The 25,933-nt window shown below is 42.3% G+C and overlaps 1 protein-coding gene across 1 annotated transcript; it reads left to right on the forward strand.

Annotated features, from left to right (window-relative positions):
• Positions 1 to 1,086: 1,086 nt before the first annotated feature.
• Positions 1,087 to 14,876, forward strand: LOC116374427 (uncharacterized). The gene is made up of 4 exons (XM_031827109.1): positions 1,087 to 1,455; positions 1,753 to 1,868; positions 6,721 to 6,930; positions 13,527 to 14,876. The coding sequence occupies exons 1-4, from the start codon at positions 1,332 to 1,334 to the stop codon at positions 13,545 to 13,547; spliced, it is 471 nt and encodes a 156-aa protein (XP_031682969.1). The 5' UTR covers positions 1,087 to 1,331; the 3' UTR covers positions 13,548 to 14,876.
• Positions 14,877 to 25,933: the final 11,057 nt, after the last annotated feature.

Here is a 25,933-nt window from a genome sequence, read left to right on the forward strand (position 1 = left end):
ACCAGTACAGAGAGATGAACCAACAAGTGATATATGTTTAAATTAAGATTGGATTTTTAGCATTTATAGTAATGGTTATCAACTGTACTGCAGGGATGGAACGTAAGTCGCAGAACATTGAGGTTGTGGTGGCAGCTGCAGAGAGGTATTTTGGTGTGCGAGACTTGACATCAGAAGAGTTACACACGGAACCAAAACCGGGCTGCGCGCGTGTGCCATCGTGTGCCATCGTGCATAAATTAATTTTTCAACCCACACCAAACGCGATCATGACACGCAGGTTAAAATGTCAAAACAAACTCTGAACCAATGACATTAATTTGGGGACAGGTCGAAAAGCATTAAACATGTATGGCAATTCAGCTAGTTAGCTTGCTGTTGCTAGCTCATTTGTTCTATTTAGCTAGCGTGCTGTTGCTAGCTAATTTGTCCTGGGATATAAACATTGAGTTGTTATTTTATCTGAAATGCACAAGGTCCTCTACTCCGACAATTAATCCACACATCAACCGAATCGTTTCTAGTCATCTCTCCTCCTTCCAGGCTTCTTCATCTTTGAACTTATATGGTGATTGGCATCTAAACTTTCATTGTATTACCACAACGACCGGCAAAACAGTAAATTTTTCAATCACCCACGTGTTTATAACCAATGAGGAGATGGCACGTGGGTACCTGCTTCTATAAACCAATGAGGAGGTAGGAGAGGCAGGACTTGCAGCGCGATCTCCGTCAGAAATAGGAATGACTTCTACCGTTGGCGCGTGTGAGCAGTGTGGGTGCAATAATTGAATAACATGGATTTCTACATTTATTTTGCGACGCTCGCGCACACGACGTGTCCGGTCTGGTCAGCATGTAAGTGGTGATGTCCCATCCTTTCAGGTTGTTGGACTGAGGTAGGACTAAATAGATTTAAATAGTGGAGTAGGGTGGTGTTATTTTGAATTTGTGAGTGTAGTGTTAGATGGTAGAGTATTATTTTTTAATTTTTTTAAGCAAAGTATAAGGGCGTTATACTCCAATCTAATAGGGGGCGGTAATGCAACATTTATTGGATGCCAACCGCCTTTAAACCTCATCAAAGAAGATCACAACCGTAATGTAGCATGGGTAAATTGTGACTGACTGATATACAAATAATAAGGAGTAGTTATTTCTGATGGAAGGTGATTTGTAGATCAGTTATTCGGCTGCACTGTCGCGCAAGCCCATATCTCCGGTTGATGAGATCTAGGCGTGCCGCATTTACTCGTCTAGTCACGATTGAGGAACCGTCGACATAAATTATCTGTCTTCCGTTTCACGGACGCTGTTGAAGGTGTTTAACTATGTCTCCAAGAGATATAGAACAACAGACATTTGATATTATTAGTTGCTTCTTTGAAGAGGAGCAGAACCCAGTATGTAATCGGAAGGTGTACCGAGACATTGAGTCTGATGGACCTGGCGATGGTAATAATTTCACAATGAGAACTGTCATTTCTTCAGGCATATTATGTTGATTAAATTGAAACACAGTCTACTCAACAGGAGGCTAGGGTTTTCTTATTTTGAATCGGAATTTGTTTTTCAATGCTCGGTTTGGTTGGATCCTCTCCAGAACCGAAGTTCGTCAGTAAGACTGGAGAGAGTAAGATTGAGTACCTGCCACTGTTTTCTACCCTAATCATACAGTAAAGTTAGGAGTTGGGGATGGTAAACTGATCCCAGATCATGAATGACTTACAGATCACCTGACGTGTTTTGCAGATGACGAGTTTGACCCAGTTGTAATAGCTGATAAACTGAGGGAACTTGGAGATGATTTTGATGTTAAGTTTATCCAGCCTCATATCAGAAAACTCCAACAAGCAGTTGCAGACAAGGTAAGCTTACTGTTTGTTCTATGAGGCCGTGTTAGGAGGATACATTGGCACTGGTGTTGTTGGTCTTGGACCAGAGAACCGTGCCAATATATCCTCCAAACACCGGCTTCGATGGCATTCTCACTTTTATACTACGGGTTACCAACATATTCAAATAATGATTGACATATTTTCATTAAAGTTATTTTGATTATTGTATTTATACTATTTCATCTTTCCACAAGATTTAGTCCCGAAACAAATCTAGGGTTGCTACCTAAACGGCCTGGTCGTTTGTTCTATTGGTTTGGTTGCCAGAAACACGACCCAGTCATTGTCTTTGTTCTGTATGTATGGACGCGACCCAGTCGTTGTCTCTGTTCTGTATGTATGGACGCGACCCAGTCGTTGTCTCTGTTCTGTATCTATGGACGCGACCCAGTCATTGTCTCTGTTCTGTATGTATGGACGCGACCCAGTCGTTGTCTCTGTTCTGTATCTATGGACGCGACCCAGTCATTGTCTCTGTTCTGTATGTATGGACGCGACCCAGTCGTTGTCTCTGTTCTGTATGTATGGACGCGACCCAGTCGTTGTCTCTGTTCTGTATGTATGGACGCGACCCAGTCGTTGTCTCTGTTCTGTATCTATGGACGCGACCCAGTCATTGTCTCTGTTCTGTATGTATGGACGCGACCCAGTCGTTGTCTCTGTTCTGTATCTATGGACGCGACCCAGTCGTTGTCTCTGTTCTGTATCTATGGACGCGACCCAGTCGTTGTCTCTGTTCTGTATCTATGGACGCGACCCAGTCGTTGTCTCTGTTCTGTATGTATGGACGCGACCCAGTCGTTGTCTCTGTTCCGTATCTATGGACGCGACCCAGTCGTTGTCTCTGTTCTGTATCTATGGACGCGACCCAGTCATTGTCTCTGTTCCGTATCTATGGACGCGACCCAGTCGTTCGTTCTAAATGTTCCATTGCCATACTGGCTGGCAACGTTCTTATCCCTTGTTAGCCAACTAGGGCTAATTTACAGTCACGTCAAACAGTGCAGACAGAATAACAACAGTAGTTTGTTTAAACTATTCTCTAGTGACATTTATTTAAACTATTCTCTAGTGACATTTATTTAAACTATTCTCTAGTGACATTTATTTAAACTATTCTCTAGTGACATTTATTTAAACTATTCTCTAGTGACATTTATTTGGATACATCTGTAACAATAAGCTAATGAGGCACGCTTCTGCCTGGTATAGAACATGTGCTCTCTCTCGTCCCAACACCTAACGTTACTATGGGACAGTTGGAGATGGAATTTGAATATTGAAACAATGTTGCAAATATCGGAGAGACAGACAGCAACGTTTATACAGATCTCTGCTGTTGCAGAGGAAATGTTAGTCTAAAAGAAATGTGAGATAATGTCTAGATTCTTTTTATAGTGGAGATCAAATTACTAACTTCCCTGCCTGTGTTGATGGAACAGAGTAAATAAGCAGTTTAAGGTCATAGATTTAGCAGGTATACACCTGCTGGAGTGCGCTTTTAATTAACCAATCAGGATTCAGAATTAGACCCACCCGTTGTATAATATGACACACACACACACACACACACAATATTCCTGTTTGTGGCCTACATACAACCTGCACTACAACCATTGGCTTAAGTTAAATAGTTAGACAGACGTGTGTATAGTGTTGGTGCTACATGAAATAGTGGTACCTATTGAAGTGTGTGATAATGTGGGGTTAGATAAGTTTCATTATCACATCATGGTAGAGCACACAGATGGAACATTCTGAAACAGGAAGTGTTTGAATTTAGAATGATTGTTTGCCTGAAGTAGTCTGTTCCTCAGACATAATGCAGGTGTTTACAAGTCCTGCATGTTAACTAAGAAGGGACAACTCTAGCTTGTTGTTGACTCACTGCTGCCCTACATTTGAACTCTGTACACTCCCAACTGAGTCACAGACTAGAGCAGTAGTAGTCCAACTAGTAGCAATGTTACTGTTTGTGTTTCACTTTAGAGATCTTTTTCTCTGAACAAAAATAGAACACAACAGATTTTTACTGAGTTACAGTTCATATAAGGAAATCAGTCAATTGAAATAAATAAATTTAAACCCTAATCTATGGATTTCACATGACTGGGAATACAGATATGCATCTGTTGGTCACGGATACCTTTAAAAAATAAAGTAGGGGCGTAGATCAGAAAACGAGTCAGTATCTGGTGTGACCACCATTTGCATCATTCAGTGTCGACACATCTCCTTCGCATAGAGTTGATCAGGCTGTTGATTGTGGAATGTTGTCCCTGTCTTCAATGGCTGTGCAAAGTTGCTGGATATTGGCGTAAATTAGAACACGCTGTCGTACACGTCGATCCAGAGCATCCCAAACATGCTCAATGGTTGACATATCTGGTGAGTATGCAGGCCATGGAAGAACTGGGACATTTACAGCTTCCAGGAATTGTGTACAGATCCTTGTGACATGGGGCCGTGCATTATCATGCTGAAACATGAGGTGATGGCGGCAGACGAATGGCACGGCAATGGGCCTCAGGATCTCGTCACAGAATGTCTGTGCATTCAAAATGCCAATGATAAAATGCAATTGTGTTTGTTGTTTTTGGCTTATTCCTGTCCATACTGTACACTGTGCACAACGTTGACATCAGCAAACCGCTCGCCAACACAACGCCATGCACTGTCTGCCATCTGCCTGGTACAGTTGAAACCAGGATTCATCTCTGAAGAGCACACTTCTCCAGCGTGCCATTGGCCATCGAAGGTGAGCATTTGCCCACTGAAGTTGGTTACGACACCGGACTGCAGTCAGATTAAGACCCTGGTGAGGACGACGAGCACGCAGATGAGCTTCCCTGAGACGGTTTCTGACAGTTTGTGCAGAAATTCTCTGGTTGTGCAAACCCACAGTTTCATCAGTGGCTGTGGCTGGTCTCACCCGCAGGTGAAGAAGCTGGATGTGGAGGTCTTGGACTGGAGTAGTTACACGTGGTCTGTGATTGAGGCCGGTTGTACATACTGCAACACAAATTCTCCAAAACAAAGTTGGAGGTGGCTTATGTTAGAGAAATTAACATTCAGTTCTCTGGCAACAGCTCTGGTGGACATTCCTGCAGTCAGCATGCTAATTGGGGCGGCACGGTACAAATCTGTCGTTCTGCCCCTGAACAGGCAGTTAACCCACTGTTCCCAGGCTGTCATTGAAAATAAGAATGTGTTCTTAACTGACTTGCCTAGTTAAATAAAGGTAAACATTTTTTTTAAATAAAAAAATTGCACGCTCCCTCAACTGCGGCATTGTGTTGTGACAACTGTACATTTTAGTGTCCTTTTATTGTCCCCAGCACAAGGTGTACCTGTGTAATGATGGTGCTCTCGATGGGCGCAGCGGTCTAAGTCACTGCATCTCAGTGCAAGAGGCGTCACTACAGTCCCTGGTTCAAATCCAGGCTGTATCACATCCAGCCGTGATTGGGAGTCCCATAGGGCGGCGCACAACTGGCCCAGTGTCGTCCAGGTTTGGCCGGGGTAGGCCGTCATTATAAATAAGAATTTGTTCATAACTGACTTTCTTAGTTTAAATCAAATTTAAAAAATTATCATGCTGTTTAATCAGCTTCTTGATATGTCACACCTGTCAGGTGGATGGATTATTTTGCTAAAGGAGAAGTGTTCACTTACAGAGATATAAACACATTTTTGCTCAACATTTGAGAGAATTAAGATTTTTGTGCCTATTGAACATTTCTGGGATCTTTTATTTCAGATAATGAAACATGGGACCAACACATGTTGCATTTATATTTTTGTTCAGTATACATAAGAAACTTCTCCAGTTTGCCGAACATTTGAGACTTCCAAACGTACTAACGTAGGCTACATTCAATTCTTTGGTAGTAGTTTTGTAATTGTGTAAAGGCGCTGTCAGTGCAGAATCATACATGTACAGTGTGTTGGTGTCTAATATGGTTGTTTCATTTCCTAGAGACGCGGAACTTAGAAATGTGTGGTGTGTGTGGTTAGGTTCTTTGGTAAGGCTAGACAAAGTTGAATTACTGTTTAACAGATGCCCCGCCTCAGTTTTCTCCACACCCCGAGAAGAAAATAAATCTGCTGTGTTATTTTTGGGCCAATATATGTGGCTCTGTTTATAATGCATTGTCCGCTCTTCATTGAGTCTTTCCCAAATTGATGCCCTAAAAACCAAACCGCCTCAGACCACGTCAGGTCATTTGTGAGCCTCTGATTGGACAGTGAAACACACACGCTCCCACCTGCAGAGGTTTCATTTCTCTCTCATGCAGTCATGGCTGAAGTCAGCGCAAATTTCAAATATTTGTGTGTCCAGGTTCAACGTGGGAAGTCCCTCATTATAAACAAACGGGCGGTTAAATGCATGGTTATTGCATCATCCTTAAATATAGTGAATCAATTTTCTCTGGCCTAAGAGTAAATTAAAGAATCAAATAAATGAACAACACACAAAGCACTATGCAACATGTTTGACTCAATAAAAGGGCCAGTTAGAACAGGATATGAAAGTGGTGTAATACTTCCTCTGAGTTTTTATAGCTCTGGGGCTGAACTATCATATAGGGCAGAATCCCAACTTGAGATACATGCTTTTACAGAATCAAATCAAATCAAATTTATTTATATAGCCCTTCGTACATCAGCTGATATCTCAAAGTGCTGTACAGAAACCCAGCCTAAAACCCCAAACAGCAAGCAATGCAGGTGTAGAAGCACGGAATCATATTGAAAAGGACGACGCCCTGGAGTTCGAGGGTAACCGCCTGTCCTCCCCCCTCCCTCTCTCTCTCCCCAGGTGGTGGAGGAGTTTGCGCGTACTGTGGACAGCCTGTGTGCAGCCCAGAGAGCAGAGGTGGCCCCTGAGATGCAGCTGCTGAGGGCCTCCATGGCCCTGGGTCTGTACGTTAAGAAGACCTGTCCTGACCTTAGAGCCACCATCCAGTCTTGTATGACCGCCTTCATTAACACCCGGCTGGCTGGCTGGATCACCCAGCAGGGAGGATGGGTGAGTACCAAAAAAATACCCATGAATTATGTAAACCCTCGGGACATGTTCAGGTATGTATTTTATGACGGGGTTATTGCAATGCTGCCTGGGCCTTACTGGCATTTACAAAGCATCATTGCAGATGGTACAGGAAACGCTTAGTCACAAGATGACAGTGAGCAGCTATTTGCATGGAGAAAAGTCATCTGTTTTTAGCTTCTATTTGCTACGTTACAGCCTTGTTCTAAAATAGATTCCATTTTTTCCCCCTCAGTCTATACACAATACCCAATAATGACAAAGCAAAAACAGTTTTAAAAAATATTTTTTTTTAGCAAATTTATTAAAAAGAAAAAACTGATCACATTTACAGAAGTATTCAAACTAGTGATGCACCAATATGACATTTTAGGCCAATACAATATCCAATATTTTCGTTGCCAAACAAATGATAACGATAACCGATATTTACAATTTTAGCCATCTTTTAAGCATTCTAGTACAGTTAAATAGTTAACACACACACACACATGGACGCAGTGGTCTAAGGCACTGCATCTAGTTAGTTCATCTAAGCTAGTTCAGAAGCTAGTTGGCTCCTTTACTGGCAAGTCGTTGGTGTTCAGCTAACCACGGTTTGTGGTCATCGGCTATCCTTTGGCTCGAAAGTCTATCGCAGTTCTGTACGGCGCAGCGCGGCTCGGAGCGGAGCATACCGGACCAATTTTTCTCTCCATGTCCCTGGATTTCGACTGCTCTCTGGACATTCATGCCCGGATCTCACAGCTAGCTAGCTGCTATCCGTGTGACTATCGGCCTTCGTCGATTCCGGAGCAAACATCAATTGTTCCGGAGCTTGCAAGCTCCGTCAATCACTCCTGAGTTCCATCAATCACACCTGGGCTGCAGTCACCTATCCGGACCCGTTTTGCTGCCTTCGCGGAGCCCCACCGGGCCTTCACAACTGGACTGCCGACGTTATCTACCCGAAGGAGATCCGGCTGGCTCCTCCGTCGCGACGTTACCTGAACGCCCATCTGCGGCCTGCTAACCGTTAGCTGTCTTACCGGCTGCTATCTGAATAGACAATCGGACAAAAAAATTTTGTATTTTTTTATTATTATTATTATTATGTTTTCTTCTTGGGCCTCTATAACTATATCTATTGTTTTTATTTTTGTTGTTGTTGTGTGATTTGGATTGATCCCCTCTACCACACGGAACCCCACTAATCTACTGACGGAGCGCAGGAGGTGGCTAACAACAGACCTCCATCCTATGTTAGCTTGCTACCGATGCCCTGGCTAGCTGTCTAAATCACCAACCAACCTCTCCACTCACCGGACCCTTTTGATCACTCGACTAAGCATGCCTCTCCTTAATGTCAATATGTCTTGTCCATTTCTGTTCTGGTTAGTGTTTATTGGCTTATTTCACTGTAGAGCCTCTAGTCCTGCTCACTATGCCAGGTCGCAATTGTAAATGAGAACTTGTTCTCAACTTGCCTACCTGGTTAAATAAAGGTAAAATAAAAAAAATAAAAAAATACCTTATCCAACCTATTAGTTCCACCACCCACACATGCAATGACATCTCCTGGTTTCAACGATGTTTCTAGAGACAATATCTCTCTCTTCATCACTCAATACCTAGGTTTACCTCCACTGTATTCACATCCTACCATACATTATTATACCTTGATGCTATTTTATCGCCCCCAGAAACCTCCTTTTACTCTATGTTCCAGACGTTCTAGACGACCAATTCTCATAGCTTTTAGCCGTACCCTTATTCTACTCCTCCTATGTTCCTCTGGCGATGTAGAGGTGAATCCAGGCCCTGCAGTGCCTAGCTCCACTCCTATTCCCCAGGCGCTCTCTTTTGACGACTTCTGTAACCGTAATAGCCTTGGTTTCATGCATGTTAACATTAGAAGCCTCCTCCCTAAGTTTGTTCTATTCACTGCTTTAGCACACTCTGCCAACCCGGATGTTCTAGCTGTGTCTGAATCCTGGCTTAGGAAGACCACCAAAAATTCTGAAATTTTAATTCCAAACTACAACATTTTCAGACAAGATAGAACTGCCAAAGGGGGCGGTGTTGCAATCTACTGCAAAGATAGCCTGCAGAGTTCTGTCCTACTATCCAGGTCTGTACCCAAACAATTTGAACTTCTACTTTTAAAAATCCACCTCTCTAAAAACAAGTCTCTCACCGTTGCCGCCTGCTATAGACCACCCTCTGCCCCCAGCTGTGCTCTGGACACCATATGTGAACTGATTGCCCCCCATCTATCTTCAGAGTTCGTGCTGCTAGGCGACCTAAACTGGAACATGCTTAACACCCCAGCCATCCTACAATCTAAACTTGATGCCCTCAATCTCACACAAATAATCAATGAACCTACCAGGTACCTCCCCAAAACCTTAAACACGGGCACCCTCATAGATATCATCCTAACCAACTTCCCCTCTAAATACACCTCTGCTGTCTTCAACCAAGATCTCAGCGATCACTGCCTCATTGCCTGCATCCGTAATGGGTCAGCGGTCAAACGACCTCCACTCATCACTGTAAAACGCTCCCTGAAACACTTCTGCGAGCAGGCCTTTCTAATCGACCTGGCCGGGGTATCCTGGAAGGATATTGATCTCATCCCGTCAGTAGAGGATGCCTGGATATTTTTTTTAAATGCCTTCCTAACCATCTTAAATAAACATGCCCCATTTAAGAAATTTAGAACCAGGAACAGATATAGCCCTTGGTTCTCCCCAGACCTGACTGCCCTTAACCAACACAAAAACATTCTATGGCGTTCTGCATTAGCATCGAACAGCCCCCGTGATATGCAGCTGTTCAGGGAAGCTAGAAATCATTATACACAGGCAGTTAGAAAAGCCAAGGCTAGCTTTTTCAAGCAGAAATTTGCTTCCTGCAACACTAACTCAAAAAAGTTCTGGGACACTGTAAAGTCCATGGAGAATAAGAACACCTCCTCCCAGCTGCCCACTGCACTGAAGATAGGAAACACTGTCACCACTGATAAATCCACCATAATTGAGAATTTCAATAAGCATTTTTCTACGGCTGGCCATGCTTTCCACCTGGCTACTCCTACCCCGGACAACAGCACTGCACCCCCAACAGCAACTCGCCCAAGCCTTCCCCATTTCTCCTTCTCCCAAATCCATTCAGCTGATGTTCTGAAAGAGCTGCAAAATCTGGACCCCTACAAATCAGCCGGGCTAGACAATCTGGACCCTTTCTTTCTAAAATTATCTGCCGAAATTGTTGCCACCCCTATTACTAGCCTGTTCAACCTCTCTTTCGTGTCGTCTGAGATTCCCAAAGATTGGAAAGCAGCTGCGGTCATCCCCCTCTTCAAAGGGGGGGACACTCTTGACCCAAACTGCTACAGACCTATATCTATCCTACCTTGCCTTTCTAAGGTCTTCGAAAGCCAAGTCAACAAACAGATTACCGACCATTTCGAATCTCACCATACCTTCTCTGCTATGCAATCCGGTTTCAGAGCTGGTCATGGGTGCACCTCAGCCACGCTCAAGGTCCTAAACGATATCTTAACCGCCATCGATAAGAAACATTACTGTGCAGCCGTATTCATTGATCTGGCCAAGGCTTTCGACTCTGTCAATCACCATATCCTCATCGGCAGACTCGACAGCCTTGGTTTCTCAAATGATTGCCTCGCCTGGTTCACCAACTACTTCTCTGATAGAGTTCAGTGTGTCAAATCGGAGGGTCTGCTGTCCGGACCTCTGGCAGTCTCTATGGGGGTGCCACAGGGTTCAATTCTTGGACCGACTCTCTTCTCTGTATACATCAATGAGGTCGCTCTTGCTGCTGGTGAGTCCCTGATCCACCTCTACGCAGACGACACCATTCTGTATACTTCCGGCCCTTCTTTGGACACTGTGTTAACAACCCTCCAGGCAAGCTTCAATGCCATACAACTCTCCTTCCGTGGCCTCCAATTGCTCTTAAATACAAGTAAAACTAAATGCATGCTCTTCAACCGATCGCTACCTGCACCTACCCGCCTGTCCAACATCACTACTCTGGACGGCTCTGACTTAGAATACGTGGACAACTACAAATACTTAGGTGTCTGGTTAGACTGTAAACTCTCCTTCCAGACCCATATCAAACATCTCCAATCCAAAGTTAAATCTAGAATTGGCTTCCTATTTCGCAACAAAGCATCCTTCACTCATGCTGCCAAACATACCCTTGTAAAACTGACCATCCTACCAATCCTCGACTTTGGCGATGTCATTTACAAAATAGCCTCCAATACCCTACTCAACAAATTGGATGCAGTCTATCACAGTGCAATCCGTTTTATCACCAAAGCCCCATATACTACCCACCATTGCGACCTGTACGCTCTCGTTGGCTGGCCCTCGCTTCATACTCGTCGCCAAACCCACTGGCTCCATGTCATCTACAAGACCCTGCTAGGTAAAGTCCCCCCTTATCTCAGCTCGCTGGTCACCATAGCATCTCCCACCTGTAGCACACGCTCCAGCAGGTATATCTCTCTAGTCACCCCCAAAACCAATTCTTTCTTTGGCCGCCTCTCCTTCCAGTTCTCTGCTGCCAATGACTGGAACGAACTACAAAAATCTCTGAAACTGGAAACACTTATCTCCCTCACTAGCTTTAAGCACCAACTGTCAGAGCAGCTCACAGATTACTGCACCTGTACATAGCCCACCTATAATTTAGCCTAAACAACTACCTCTTTCCCAACTGTATTTAATTTTTATTTATTTATTTATTTTGCTCCTTTGCACCCCATTATTTTTTATTTCTACTTTGCACATTCTTCCATTGCAAAACTACCATTCCAGTATTTTACTTGCTATGTTGTATTTACTTTGCCATCATGGCCTTTTTTGCCTTTACCTCCCTTCTCACCTCATTTGCTCACATTGTATATAGACTTGTTTATACTGCATTATTGACTGTATGTTTGTTTTTACTCCATGTGTAACTCTGTGTCGTTTTATCTGTCGAACTGCTTTGCTTTATCTTGGCCAGGTCGCAATTGTAAATGGGAACTTGTTCTCAACTTGCCTACCTGGTTAAATAAAGGTAAAATAAAATAAAAAAAATAAATCTCAGTGCAAGAGGTGTGACTACAGTCCCTGGTTTGAATCCAGGCTGTATCACATCCGGCCGTGATTGGGTGTTCCATAGTGCGGCGCACAATTGGCCCAGCGTCGTCTGTGTTGTCATTGTAAATAAGAATTTGTTGTTAAAACCTGTTGCGACTCTAGGGGCAGTTTTTTTCATTTTTGGAAAAAAAACGTTCCCGTTTTAAATGGGATATTTTGTCAGGACAAGATGCTAGAATATGGATATAATTGGCAGCTTAGGATAGAAAACACTCTAACGTTTCCAAACTGTAAAGATATTGTCTGTGAGTATAACAGAACTGATGTTGCAGGCGAAAGCCTGAGAAAAATCCAATCCGGAAGTGCCCCATATTTTGAAAGCGCTGCGTTCCAATGACTCCCTATTCAGCTGTGAATGTGCTATCAACCAGCTTACACTTTCTACATATTCCCCAAGGTGACATGCACTGTCAACTGGGACATTTTTATATAGACAGGCGTGTGCCTTTCCAAATCATGTCCAATCAATTGAATTTACCATAGTTGGACTCCAATCAAGTTGAAGAAACATTTCTAGGTTGATCAATGGAAATAGGATGCACCTGAGCTCAATTTCGAATGTCATAGCAAAGGGTCTGAATACTTAAATTAAGGAATTTCAGTAAAAAAAAAAAAAATATGCATTTTCAAAGAATAACTTCACTTTGTCACTATGGGGTATTGTTTGTAGATTGAGGAAAACACATATTCTAAAATGGATTAAAATAAGGCTGTAATGTAACAGAATTTGAAAGGGAAGGGGTTTGAACATGTCAGAGTGAGACCGGTGTATTAGACTTAGTTACTGATTACCTGCTTCAATTCCTGCCAGTGGAAATACTGTGCATTTCTAAAGGACCTGAGCGATTTACTTCAGACAGGCTGAGACTTCATTGCTTAACTTCTTTAGATATGTGATGTAAGGTTCACTAAAGCTGGACTTCACTCTGAAGCAGTTTTAACAAGGCCTTTCCCACAGAACCACTTCAGAGATTTACTCTCACATTTTGACTCTAGGCAGCACTCCTGTTTGGTTACTGTCTGTGGCTGTTTAAATCTGCTGCGGTTAGCTATTATTGTACTGGTGTTAAAGAGGTGGCCAGATGTGGCCATTGTGAAGGTCATCGACATAAACAGACTATTGTCTCAGTGTTTTCACCTTGTTGTCTTTATAACCCAGCTAAAGAAACATTGTTTTATTGCCTGCTATTTAGAAGCTGTGATGACTTTGCTCAATAAACAGATTTATACTGATTGCAAGTTTTTGAGGCTGTGGTGACTCACTAAACCTGTATCATACCTGTCATGAGGTTATACCTGCTTTGGCAGAGAGACGGTCTGCCATGAATTCAGTTCCTTCTCTGTCCGAGTACCCATGAAGCCTGTTTCAGTCCCTTAATGACTCATGAATAATGCTTTTGTTTTGTTTTTCAGGATCAAGTTACTATGGTATAAAAACATGGAGAAGATGTCATCCACATCATTTTTGTACAATGAGGAAGAGGTCTTAATGAGGAGGTCTTAACACATATACAGACTTGAGGAGTTAAGTCTTCTCTCTTTCTTTCTCTCCTTCTTCCCTTTTTTATTTTCTTTCTTTCTTCTCTTCTTTCTTTCTTTCTTTCTTTCTTTCTTTCTTCTCTCCTTTCTATCTTTCTTTCTTTCTTTCTTCTCTCCTTTCTTTCTTCTCTCCTTTCTTTCTTTCTTTCTTTCTTTCTTCCATCTGTCTTATGTTCCTGTCATGGCCATTTGAACTTGCCAGTTGTATTCCCTGTTCACTTCCCCTAAGTTGGTTCTTTGAGGAAGAGACTGCGTCCCCCGATCAACAGAATGTGACGTCGCCACTGACTTTTTGACCGTCCTCTCCTTGTTATAAGCAATGGGCACCTGCATCTGAAGTAACGTTGCATATTGGAATCATGACGTATTGCAATCCAATGGCATTTTCTACATCACATTGTCAAAACAAGCAATATGTTTTTGTAGAAAAACGATCAGTTGTAATGTTTTGTACTTTTGAAGCCCTTTCCTAAACAAGAGGCAGGTTACCAGATAGGATCAGATCACAACAAGCTTTAATTTCTACACCGATGGACCGTCTTTCATTTAATGTGAGAATGAACTTTGACCTAATAACATGACTCACAATAAAAGTCCATGTAATCACCGAAGCTGTGATGTTAAAGAGTTGAAAATGAACCGTCCCTGAGTCATGCATCGCTTGATGGAACCTGAAACGCTTTACGTCTTGTTTGACCGTGGTTTCTAATATGCTCTTATCCTCAATCACTCCGTGCTTGTTAAACATGCTTATTGTTAGCTCTACTCAACAAATCAATGTACCACTTTGTTAAATGTGTGTGTTGCTGGTGTTAGCTCATCTTGATTTGAGTAAAAGGAAAAAGTCTTTAATGTGATATGCGTTAAGAAAAGTAATTAGTGTTAACCAACTGTGAGTTAAGAGTTATTTATAGTTTTGTAGACTTCCTCAGAGCTTGTAGAGGGGGAACTACAGTAGTAAAGTGCGTCTGGTCAAAGTCAGTATTGTTTCAATGTCAGCTCTGACTCATACCATTTACAGTCACTTCACCTTTATTAAAGATGCACAGAACCACCATGTGGAAATGGACCAAAGGGAATTAGAAAGTAGATAAGGTTTTATTGTCATTTATTTTCAATTGTACATTTGTCCCTATTTGTGTGTAATTCTGTCTGGTTTTAATAAAACATGGAGCTTTCTGGTGAAGTCTCAGGGCCTTGCCTCTGTTCTGGTGTGATAATGAACACTATTTATATTGTCATTCTTCTGCATTTGATTCATTCTGTAAGAGGGCTCAGCCTGCTTGTTCTATTCAATGAAAGACATTTCAATCAATGAGTTCTTTAAAAAGAAGTCAAACAACATTCCTTTAGACACCTTTTGAAATGGACTGGAAGGTCTGTTCTCTACTCCTGGTGTCTTAAATGTCCAAAACCTCCTCCCTCATATCATTTATTCGAAAGAATGTTTACGACTACAAATAACAGCAGCGTCGCTGTTTTCATAAAATGATTATCAGCTTTGGCACTTCAGCAGTCGATGCCACACAGGGCTAAGAGCAAGAAGATTGAGGGTTCTCTGACCACCACAGTCGCACTCAATCTCCCTGCCTGTTTCACTAGACCTACACTACGATCAGAGCCGGCTGCAGACAATCATCAGCTAGGAGGTCATCACATTTTCAACATTTTGATGCCATATTTATAATTATGTAAAATATATGCAAAACAAATAATAATTGTACCACCAAAAGGTTTCTGTGCCAATGCACCACACAACCAATAAACAAAGCATACTGACTTTGGGCGCTTCAATATCATGGTTTGTGTTTTCAACACCACAATAAATAAGACTGTCAATCTCCACAAACAGAAAATGCATCCCTCCATACCCAATATCAAATGCTTGGCTTGACAATCTTTTCATGTCATTGAACTTTTTGGTGTTTTGTAACAGTGTCTCTTACTATTCATCAAATGTCCGCTGCACAGTTTGGTTGAAGAATTATTGATTTAATTTTTCAGTAAAGAGATATATATATATATATATATATATATACAGTACCAGTCAAATGTTTGGACATACCTACTCATTCAAGGGTTTTTCTTTATTTTTACTATTTTCTACATTGTAGGATAATAGTGAAGACATAACTATGAAATAACACATATGGAATAATGTAGTAACCAAACCAAAATATATTTGAGATTATTCAAAGTAGCCACCCTTTGCCTTAATGACAGCTTTGCACACTTGGCATTCTCTCAACCAGCTTCACATGGAATGCGTTTCCAACAGTCTTGAAGGGGTTCCTACATATGCTGAGCACTTGTTGGCTGCTTTTCCTTCACTCTGGAATCCAACTCATCCCAAACCATCTCAATTGGGTTGAGGTTGGGTGATTGTGGAGACCAGGTCATCTGATGCATCACTCCATCACTCTCCTTGGTCAAATAGCTCTTACACAGCCTGGAGGTGTGCTGGGTCATTGTCCTCTTGAAAAACAAATGATAGTCCCACTAAGCGCAAACCAGATGGGATGGCGTATCACTGCAGAATGCTCTGTAACCGTGCTAGTTAAGTGTGCATTGAATTCTAAATAAATCACAGACAGTGTCACCAGCAAAGCACCCCCACACCATCACACCTCTATGCTTCATGATGGGAACCACACATGCAGAGATAATCCGTTCACCTACTCTGCGTCTCACAAAGACACGGCGGTTAGAACCAAAAATTGCAAATTTGGACTCATCAGACCAAAGGACAGATTTCCACCGGTCTAATGTGTCCCCAGCCAGCCCAACCACTCACTGGACCCGCATGCCTCTCTCTAATATCAATATGCCTCATCCATTACTGTCCTGGTTAGTGATTACTGTCTTATTTCACTGTAGAGCCTCTAGCCCTGCTCAATATGCCTTAACCAACCATGTTGTTCCACCTCCTACATATGCGATGACATCACCTGGTTTAAACTTCTCTAGAGACTATATCTCTCTCATCATTACTCAATGCCTATGTTTACCTCCAATGTACTCACATGTTACCTTACCTTTGTCTGTACACTATGCCTTGAATCTATGCTATTGTGTCCAGAAATCTGCTCCTTTTACTCTCTGTTCTGAATGTGCTAGACGGCCAGTTCGTATAGCCTTTAGCCGTTCCCTTATCTTACTTCTCCTCTGTTCATCTGTTGATGTAGAGGTTAATCCAGGCCCTGCAGTGCCTAGCTCCACTCCTACTCCCCAGGTGCTCTCATTTGTTGACTTCTGTAACTGCAAAAGCTTTGGTTTCATGCATGTTAACACTAGAAGCCTCCTCCCTAAGTTTGTTTTATTCACTGCTTTAGCACACTCTGCCAACCCGGATGTCTTAGCCTTGTCTGAATCCTGGCTTAGGAAAACCCCCCAAAAACCCTGAAATCTCCATCGCTAACTATAACATTTCCCACCAAGATAGAACTGCTAAGGGGGGCGGTGTTGCAATCTATTGCAAAGATAGAACTCTGCAGGCTATCTTACTATCCAGGTATGTACCCAAACAATTCGAGCATCTACTTCTAAAAATGCACCTTTCCAGAAACAAGTCTCTCACCGTTGCCGCTTGCTATAGACCACCCTCTGCCCCCAGCTGTGCCCTCGACACCATATGTGAATTGATTGCCCCCATCTATCTTCGGAGCTCGTGCTACTAGGTGACCTAAACTGGGACCGGCCATCCTACAATCTAAACTTGATGCCCTCAATCTCACACAAATTATCAATGAACCTACCAGGTACATCCCCAAATCCGTAAACACGGGCACCCTCATAGATATCATCCTAACTAACTCGCCCTCCAAATACACCTCTGCTTTTTTCAATCAAGATCTCAGCAATCACTGCCTCATTGCCTGCATCCGTAATGGGTCTGCGATCAAACGACCACCCCTCATCACTGTCAAACGCTCCCTAAAACACTTCTGCGAGCAGGCCTTTCTAATCGACCTGGCCGGGGTATCCTGGAATGACATTGACCTCATCCCGTCAGTAGAGGATGCCTTGTTATTCTTTAAAAGTGCCTTCCTCAACATCTTAAATCAGCATGCTCTGTTCAAAAAATGTAGAACTAGGAATAGATATAGTCCTTGTTTCACTCCAGACCTGTCTGCCCTTGACCAACACAAAAACATCCTATGGCGTCCTACATTAGCATCGAACAGCCCCCGTGATATGCAACTTTTCAGGGAAGCCAATATACACAGGCAGTTAGAAACAAAGTTCTGGGACACTGTAAAGTCAGTGGAAAATAAGAGCACCTCCTCCCAGCTGCCCACTGCTCTGAGGCTAGCAAACACTGTTACCACTGATAAATCCACTATAATTGAGAATTTCAATAAGCATTTCTCTATGGCTTGCCATGCTTTCCACCCTGCTACCGGGGTAGGCCCCGGTCAACTCCCCGCACTCTCCACAGCAACCGTCTAAGCCCCCACCATTTCTCCACCCAAATCCAGATAGCTGATGTTCTGAAAGAGCTGCAAAATCTGGACCCTTAACAATTCAGCCTAGCTCGACGATCTGGACCCTCTCTTTCTAAAATGATCTGCCGAAATTGTTGCAAGTTAACAAACAGATTACAGATCATTTCGAATCCCACCGTACCTTCTCCACTATGCAATCTGGTTTCAGAGCTGGTCATGGGTGAGCCTCAGCCACGCTCAAGGTCCTAAACGATATCATAACCGCCATCGATAAGAGACAATACTGTGCAGCCGTATTCATCGACCTAGCCAAAGCTTTTTTCTCTGTCAATCGCCACATTCTTATTGGCAGACTCGACAGCCTGGGTTTCTCAAATGATTGCCTCACCTGGTTTACCAACTACTTCTCTGATAGAGTTCAGTGTGTTGTCCGGACCGCTGGCAGTCTCTATGGGGGTGCCACAGGGTTAAATTCTCGGGCCGACTCTCTTCTCTGTATACATCAATGATGTCGCTCTTGCTGCTGGTGATTCTCTGATCCACCTCTACGCAGACGACACCATTCTGTATACTTCTGGCCCCTCTTTGGACACTGTGTTAACTAACCTCCAGACAAGCTTCAATGCCATACAACTCTCCTTCTGTGGCCTCCAACTGCTCTTAAATGCAAGTAACAGTCTCCTCTGAACAGTTGATGTTGAGATGTGTCTGTTACTTGAACTATGTGAAGCATTTATTTGGGCAGTCATTTCTGAGGCTGGTAACTCGAATGAACTTATCCTCCACTGCAGAGGTAACTCTGGGTCTTTCTTTCCTGTGGTGGTCCTCATGAGAGCCAGATTTATTTGAAGAGTTTGAAATATAAAATATATTTTGATTTGTTTAACACTTTTTTGGTCACTACATAATTCCATATGTGTTATTTCATAGTTTTGGTATTTTCACTACTATTCTACAATTTAGAAAATAGTATAAAAATAAAGAAAAACCCTTGAATGAGTAGGTGTTGTAAAACTTTTGACCGGTACTTTTTTGTATAGAAAGTTCTTAGAAACATACAACTTACCAATATGTTATAAAGAATTTAATTCTATATGCAAAGCAATACTTTCAGGTCTTAATTAATGAAATCGCATATGTGTTTTGGAGAACATGCCAAGATAGATGCACAATTTATGTTAGAAGGTTGCCCCCTGCTGGATAAGAAATGTAATAATACATACTTTTTAATTCCATGAACAAGATCTAGAGGGAAATTCATCTGGGATTGCATATATTACTGAAATTGAATGTAAGAAAGCTTGGTTGCTCCCTCACAAATTTTGTATATCAAATAAAGTAAAATAAATAAATGTTATAATATTTCACAAAATATGCCCTTGCAAATGATACATTCATGGATTTAGAGAACATGTGCCTGTTCTGTGATTAAGAAGGGGAAACTATCATACACATGTTCTATGAGTGTGACTCTGTAAAGTTATTTTGGAGCGAGTGTCTACATTTTTTATTTCATTAATAAAGACCAATGTATTTACAATGAAATATGTAATATGTTATTATTCAAATGAAAACAAAATTAAATTAGTCGTTAATTTCTTCATTCTCTCTGATAAATGTAATATACACAAAAACAAATATTTGAAATCTGTCCCCAAATGCAATACATTTTTACTTGAAATCTCTAGAATTTGTCAAGAACAACAACAAAAAACCCTGTATTCTTTCAACTCTATCATATGTTTGTACAATTATTTATTTATTATTATTTACAATTACTTATTTATTTTTATTTTAGGTACTTTAACTCAATTCATATGTAAGTGATTTTATTATTTTACTTTAACCCGTTATGTACCAGCAAAAATAATGTATCAGATACCTTTGAAAAACTAGATGATTACTTCGAGGGTTGCTTGTAAATTCAGAGTGGAGTTTGTTTGCGAAAAAAAATCTTTGACACTTCTCTGTTTTCTCAATGACATTCAAATCAGCATTGAAAAAAGGCGCACATTTAAATTTGTTCCACCTGAGCGAGTCTGACCGCTATGAAGACGCACCAAATGTGTTTGATGGATCATGGGAAGAGCAGGAATAGGCTTTTACAGGCTACCGTCCAAGCCATGTCTTCCAATGGTGAGACTGCTGTCGGCATCCAAAGATGATCAAATTTGAATAAACGCTTGGAGGAAAGGATGACAGCAGTGGTGTCGTCTACGGCGATACGGATATCACTTTATATCTACATAGCGCATTGATGTGAATCACACTGCTGCTGTCTCGTTTAGTTATTTATGCCTTACGGATTGTGGTTGTTGTGGATGGTTGTTCACAAATGTAAATGTGTGTTGGAACCCAATAATAGTTGAATTCAAGAAGTTTAAGCCTATGGAATAACAGCTGTATAGTGCGGATCCCAGCCTATGGAATAACAGCTGCATAGTGTGGATCCCAGCCTATGGAATAACAGCTCTATAGTGTGGATCCCAGCCTATGGAGTAACAGCTGCCTAGTGAGGATCCCAGCCTATGGAATAACAGCTGCCTAGTGAGGATCCCAGCCTATAGAATAACAGCTGCATAGTGTGGATCCCAGCCTATGGAATAACAGCTGCCTAGTGAGGATCCCAGCCTATAGAATAACAGCTGCATAGTGTGGATCCCAGCCTATGGAATAACAGCTGTATAGTGTGGATCCCAGCCTATGGAATAACAGCTGCATAGTGTGGATCCCAGCCTATAGAATAACAGCTGTATAGTGTGGATCCCAGCCTATTGAATAACAGCTGTATAGTGTGGATCCCAGCCTATGGAATAACAGCTGCATAGTGTGGATCCCAGCCTATAGAATAACAGCTGCATAGTGTGGATCCCAGCCTATGGAATAACAGCTGCATAGTGAGGATCCCAGCCTATAGAATAACAGCTGCCTAGTGAGGATCCCAGCCTATGGAATAACAGCTGTATAGTGTGGATCCCAGCCTATTGAATAACAGCTGTATAGTGAGGATCCCAGCCTATGGAATAGCAGCTGCATAGTGTGGATCCCAGCCTATGGAATAACAGCTGCATAGTGTGGATCCCAGCCTATGGAATAACAGCTGCATAGTGTGGATCCCAGCCTATAGAATAACAGCTGCATAGTGTGGATCCCAGCCTATGGAATAACAGCTGCATAGCGCGGATCCCAGCCTATAGAATAACAGCTGCATAGTGTGGATCCCAGCCTATTGAATAACAGCTGTATAGTGTGGATCCCAGCCTATGGAATAACAGCTGCATAGTGTGGATCCCAGCCTATAGAATAACAGCTCTATAGTGTGGATCCCAGCCTATAGAATAACATATCTATAGTGTGGATCCCAGCCTATAGAATAACATATCTATAGTGTGGATCCCAGCCTATAGAATAACAGCTCTATAGTGTGGATCCCAGCCTATAGAATAACAGCTCTATAGTGCGGATCCCAGCCTATAGAATAACAGCTGCATAGTGTGGATCCCAGCCTATAGAATAACAGCTGTATAGTGTGGATCCCAGCCTATAGAATAACAGGTCTATAGTGCAGATCCCAGCCTATAGAATAACAGCTCTATAGTGTGGATCCCAGCCTATAGAATAACAGCTCTATAGTGTGGATCCCAGCCTATAGAATAACAGCTCTATAGTGTGGATCCCAGCCTATAGAATAACAGCTGCATAGTGTGGATCCCAGCCTATAGAATAACAGCTGTATAGTGTGGATCCCAGCCTATAGAATAACAGCTCTATAGTGCAGATCAAAGCCTGTGGAATAAAAATGGGGCTTTTATTGCTCAATCTAATTCATGCTGATTAAATAAATAAATCCAAAGGCCTAATGGACACATGCTCAAACTCGCACACTTTTGATAGACTTACAGAGGCAATCTGTAGTTGTCCCTTTTTGGACTTTTAAACTATATCTATTAATGTAAAGAAATCATTTAATTGTATAAAATGTAATAGAAAGCGATGGGTTAAAAAGAAGCCTACATAACCAACCCATAAAGTAACATGTAACATCCATATATGGCCAGCTATGTAAACATTAACATTTACTTATCCTGCAATAGGTTACTTATCCTGCATTAGGTTCAATTGGTAAAATAGATGTTTGTCTTCTTCTAATGCCTCTTAAGGGGAAAGTAATCAAAAATGTACTGAATGTAATCAGATTAAGTTACTGAGTTTGGGTAATCCAAAAGTAATGTTACCGATTACAATTTGACAGGTAACTAGTAAATAACGGATTACTTTAATTATTATTTAAAAAGTAACCTACCCAACTCTGAGTGTAGTGATGTCTGATATATATTGTTTTGTTATTGTAATTGTAATTTCAAATATAATTAAAAAAAATATATACAAATATATTTTCAATAAAGCGGGACAGGCAAGCTAACGTTAGCTAGCGAGGCAGGGTAGCTAATGTTTTAGCTAACGTTATCTACCGCATTACAATTTAGTTTGGTTGTAAACTCATACAAGTTTATTGTCGAGATACTGCTGGTTATGTAACGTTATCATTTGATAATGCTAAGGAGGCGGGCTAGCTAACGTTAGCCTACAAATCGCATTAGCAAATTCGTTTGTAGCTCATACAAGTGTATTATGTTTTGTCTAGGGCAAAACTAAATAATGGATGCAGCTATGGTGGTAGTTAACTCATCTCTAAATCTTTTATTATAATTTTTTTTTTAGAGTGAACTAGGAGGAACGTCACCGGCCTAAATCTAATCCAATCTGGATCTACAGTCAATCTACATCTGTAAAACCTTCTCCTCTGTGAAATCCGGTTTCCGAGCCGCTCAAGGTACTAAACGATATCATAACCGCCATCGATAAAAGACAGTAGAGTGCAGCCGTCTTCATCGACCTGGCCAAGGCTTTCGACTCTGTCAATCACTGTGTTCTTATCGGCAGACTCAATAGCCTTGGTTTTTCTAATGACTGCTTCGCCTGGTTCACCATCTACTTTGCAGATAGAGTTCAGTGTGTAAAATCGGGGGGGAACGTTGTCCGGACCTCTGGCAGTCTCTATGGGGTACCACAGGGTTCAACTCTCGGGCCGACTCTTTTCTCTGTATATATCAATGATGTCGCTCTTGCTGCGGGCGATTCCCTGATCCACTTCTACGCAGACGACACCATTCTGTATACTTCTGGCCCTTCCTTGGACACTGTGCTAACTAACCTCCAAACGAGGTTCAATGCCATACAACACTCCTTCCGTGGCCTCCAACTGCTCTTAAACGCTAGTAAAACCAAATGCATGCTTTTCAACCGTTCGCTGCTTGCACCCGCCCGCCCGACTAACATCACCACCCTGGACGGTTCCGACCTAGAATATGTGGACAACTATAAATACCTAGGTGTCTGGTTAGACTGTAAACTCTCCTTCCAGACTCATATTAAACATCTCCAATCCAAAATCAAGGCTGGCCCTCGCTACATATTCGTCGCCAGAACCACTGTCTCCAGGTCATCTATAAGTCTATGCTAGGTAAAGCTCCGCCTTATCTCAGCTCACCTGTCACAATAACAACACCCACTCATAGCACACGTTCCAGCAGGTATATCTCACTGATCATCCCCAAAGCCAACACCTCATTTGGCCGCCTTTCCTTCCAGTTCTCTGCTGCAAGTGGCTGGAACGAATTGCAAAAATCGCTGAAGTTGGAGACTTTTATTTCCCTCGCCAACTTTAAACATCAACTATCTGAGCAGCTAACCGATCGCTGCAGCTGTACATAGTCCACCTGTAAATAGCCCACCCAATCTACCTACCTCATATGTATTTATTTTATTTACTTTTCTGCTCTTTTGCACACCAGTATCTCTACTTGCACATCATCATCTGCTCATTTATCACTCTGCTAAATTGTAATTATTCGCTCCTATGGTCTATTTATTGCCTACCTCCTCATGCCTTTTGCACACACTGTATATAGACTTTCTTTTTTTCTACTGTGTCATTGACTTGTTTATTGTGTTATTGGCTTGTTTATTGTTTACTCCATGTGTAACTCTGTGTTGTTGTCTGTGTCACACTGCTTTGCTTTATCTTGGCCAGGTCGCAGTTGTAAATTAGAACTTGTTCTCAACTAGCCTACCTGGTTAAATAAAGGTGAAATAAAAAATAAAAGGCCCTGAGGGGTGGCCAGTCCTCTTCTGGCTGTGCCGGGTGGAGATTATAACAACATGGCCAAGATGTTCAAGCGTTCATAGATGACCAGCAGGGTCAAATAATAATAATCACAGTGGTTGTAGAGGGTGCAACAGGTCAGCACCTCAGAAGTAAATATCAGCTGGCTTTTCATAGCCGAGCTTTCAGAGTTAGAGACAGCAGGTGCAGTAGAGAGAGTCGAAAACAGCAGAGCAACACTGGAGCAACAGCACGACCAGGTGGACTGGGGACAGCAAGGAGTCATCAGGCCAGGTAGTTCTGGGGCATGGTCCTAGGGCTCTCTCTCGAGAAAGAGAGAGGGAATTAGAGGGAGCATACTTAAATTCACACAGGACACCGGATAAGACAGAAGAAATACTCCAGATTTAACAGACTGACCCAGCATAATTACTGAAGGCTGAGACAGGAGGGGTTGGGAGATACAGTGGCCCCGTCCGACTATACCCCAGACGGCCAACCAGGCAGGACATAACTCCATCCACTTTGCCAAAGCACAGCCCCCACACCACTAGAGGGATATCTTCAACCACCAACTTACTACCCTGAGACAAGGCCGAGTATAGCCCATGAAGATCTCCCCCACGGCACGAACCCAATAGGGGCGCCAACCCGGACAGGAAGATCACGCCAGAGACTCAACCCACTCAAGTGACGCACCCCTTCTAGGGAAGAGCATCAGTAAGCCAGTGACTCAGCCCCTGTAATAGGGTTAGAGGGAGAGAATCCCAGTGGAGAGAGGGGAACCAGACAGGCAGAGACAGCAAGGGTGGTTCGTTGCTCCAGAGGCTTTCCGTTCACCTTCACACTCCTGGGCCAGACTACACTCAATCATAAGACCTACTGACAAGATGAGTCTTCAATAAAGACTTAAAGGTTGAGACCGAGTCTGCGTCTCTCACATGGATAGGCAGACCATTCCATAATAATGTAGCCCTATAGGCGAAAGCCCTGCAAGGGGAACCTTGGCAACACCCAGACATGCCCTTCCTGTAAATGTATTTGTATTGTTTATTATTTAGGCAAGTCAGTTATGAACAAATTCTTATTTACAATGACGGCCTACCCAGGCCAAACCCCGGACAACGCTGGGCCAATTGTACCCCGCCCTATGGGACACCCAATCACGGCCGTATGTGATGCAGCCTGGATAAATGGAAAAGGGAGGACACTTGAATCAGGTTGGTGACATTTTACCTGGTCAAAACAATTTAGTTTTGTCCCAATTCACCTTCATAACCTAACGTGGTTGAACCAGCCTGATCGCTGCATTTACCATTATATTTATGATTATACTTATTACCCAAGATGACATAGCAGTCAGACGTCCTTTGTCCTCGTCTTTTCGTGTCCCGTGTATATATATATGTACTCCTTTCTTCGCATATCTTTAAAATATTTTATTTTCCAAAAACTCAACTTCAAAACACTCTCCTGCAACCCGCCTCACCAATTAAAATAAAAAAGTATTATTTACGTCAAATCTGAAATCCACAATAGAAGCTAACCAGAAGCTAGCCTGTTTACTGGCTAACGTTAGTATTCAGCTCACCACGGTTTGTGGTCATCAGCTATCCTTTAGCTCGAAAAGCTATCGCCAGTTTTGTACAACGCGACTCAGACCAGAACAT

This window comes from Oncorhynchus kisutch, linkage group LG1, assembly GCF_002021735.2.
Source record: "Oncorhynchus kisutch isolate 150728-3 linkage group LG1, Okis_V2, whole genome shotgun sequence".
Classification (NCBI taxonomy): Eukaryota; Metazoa; Chordata; class Actinopteri; order Salmoniformes; family Salmonidae; genus Oncorhynchus; species Oncorhynchus kisutch.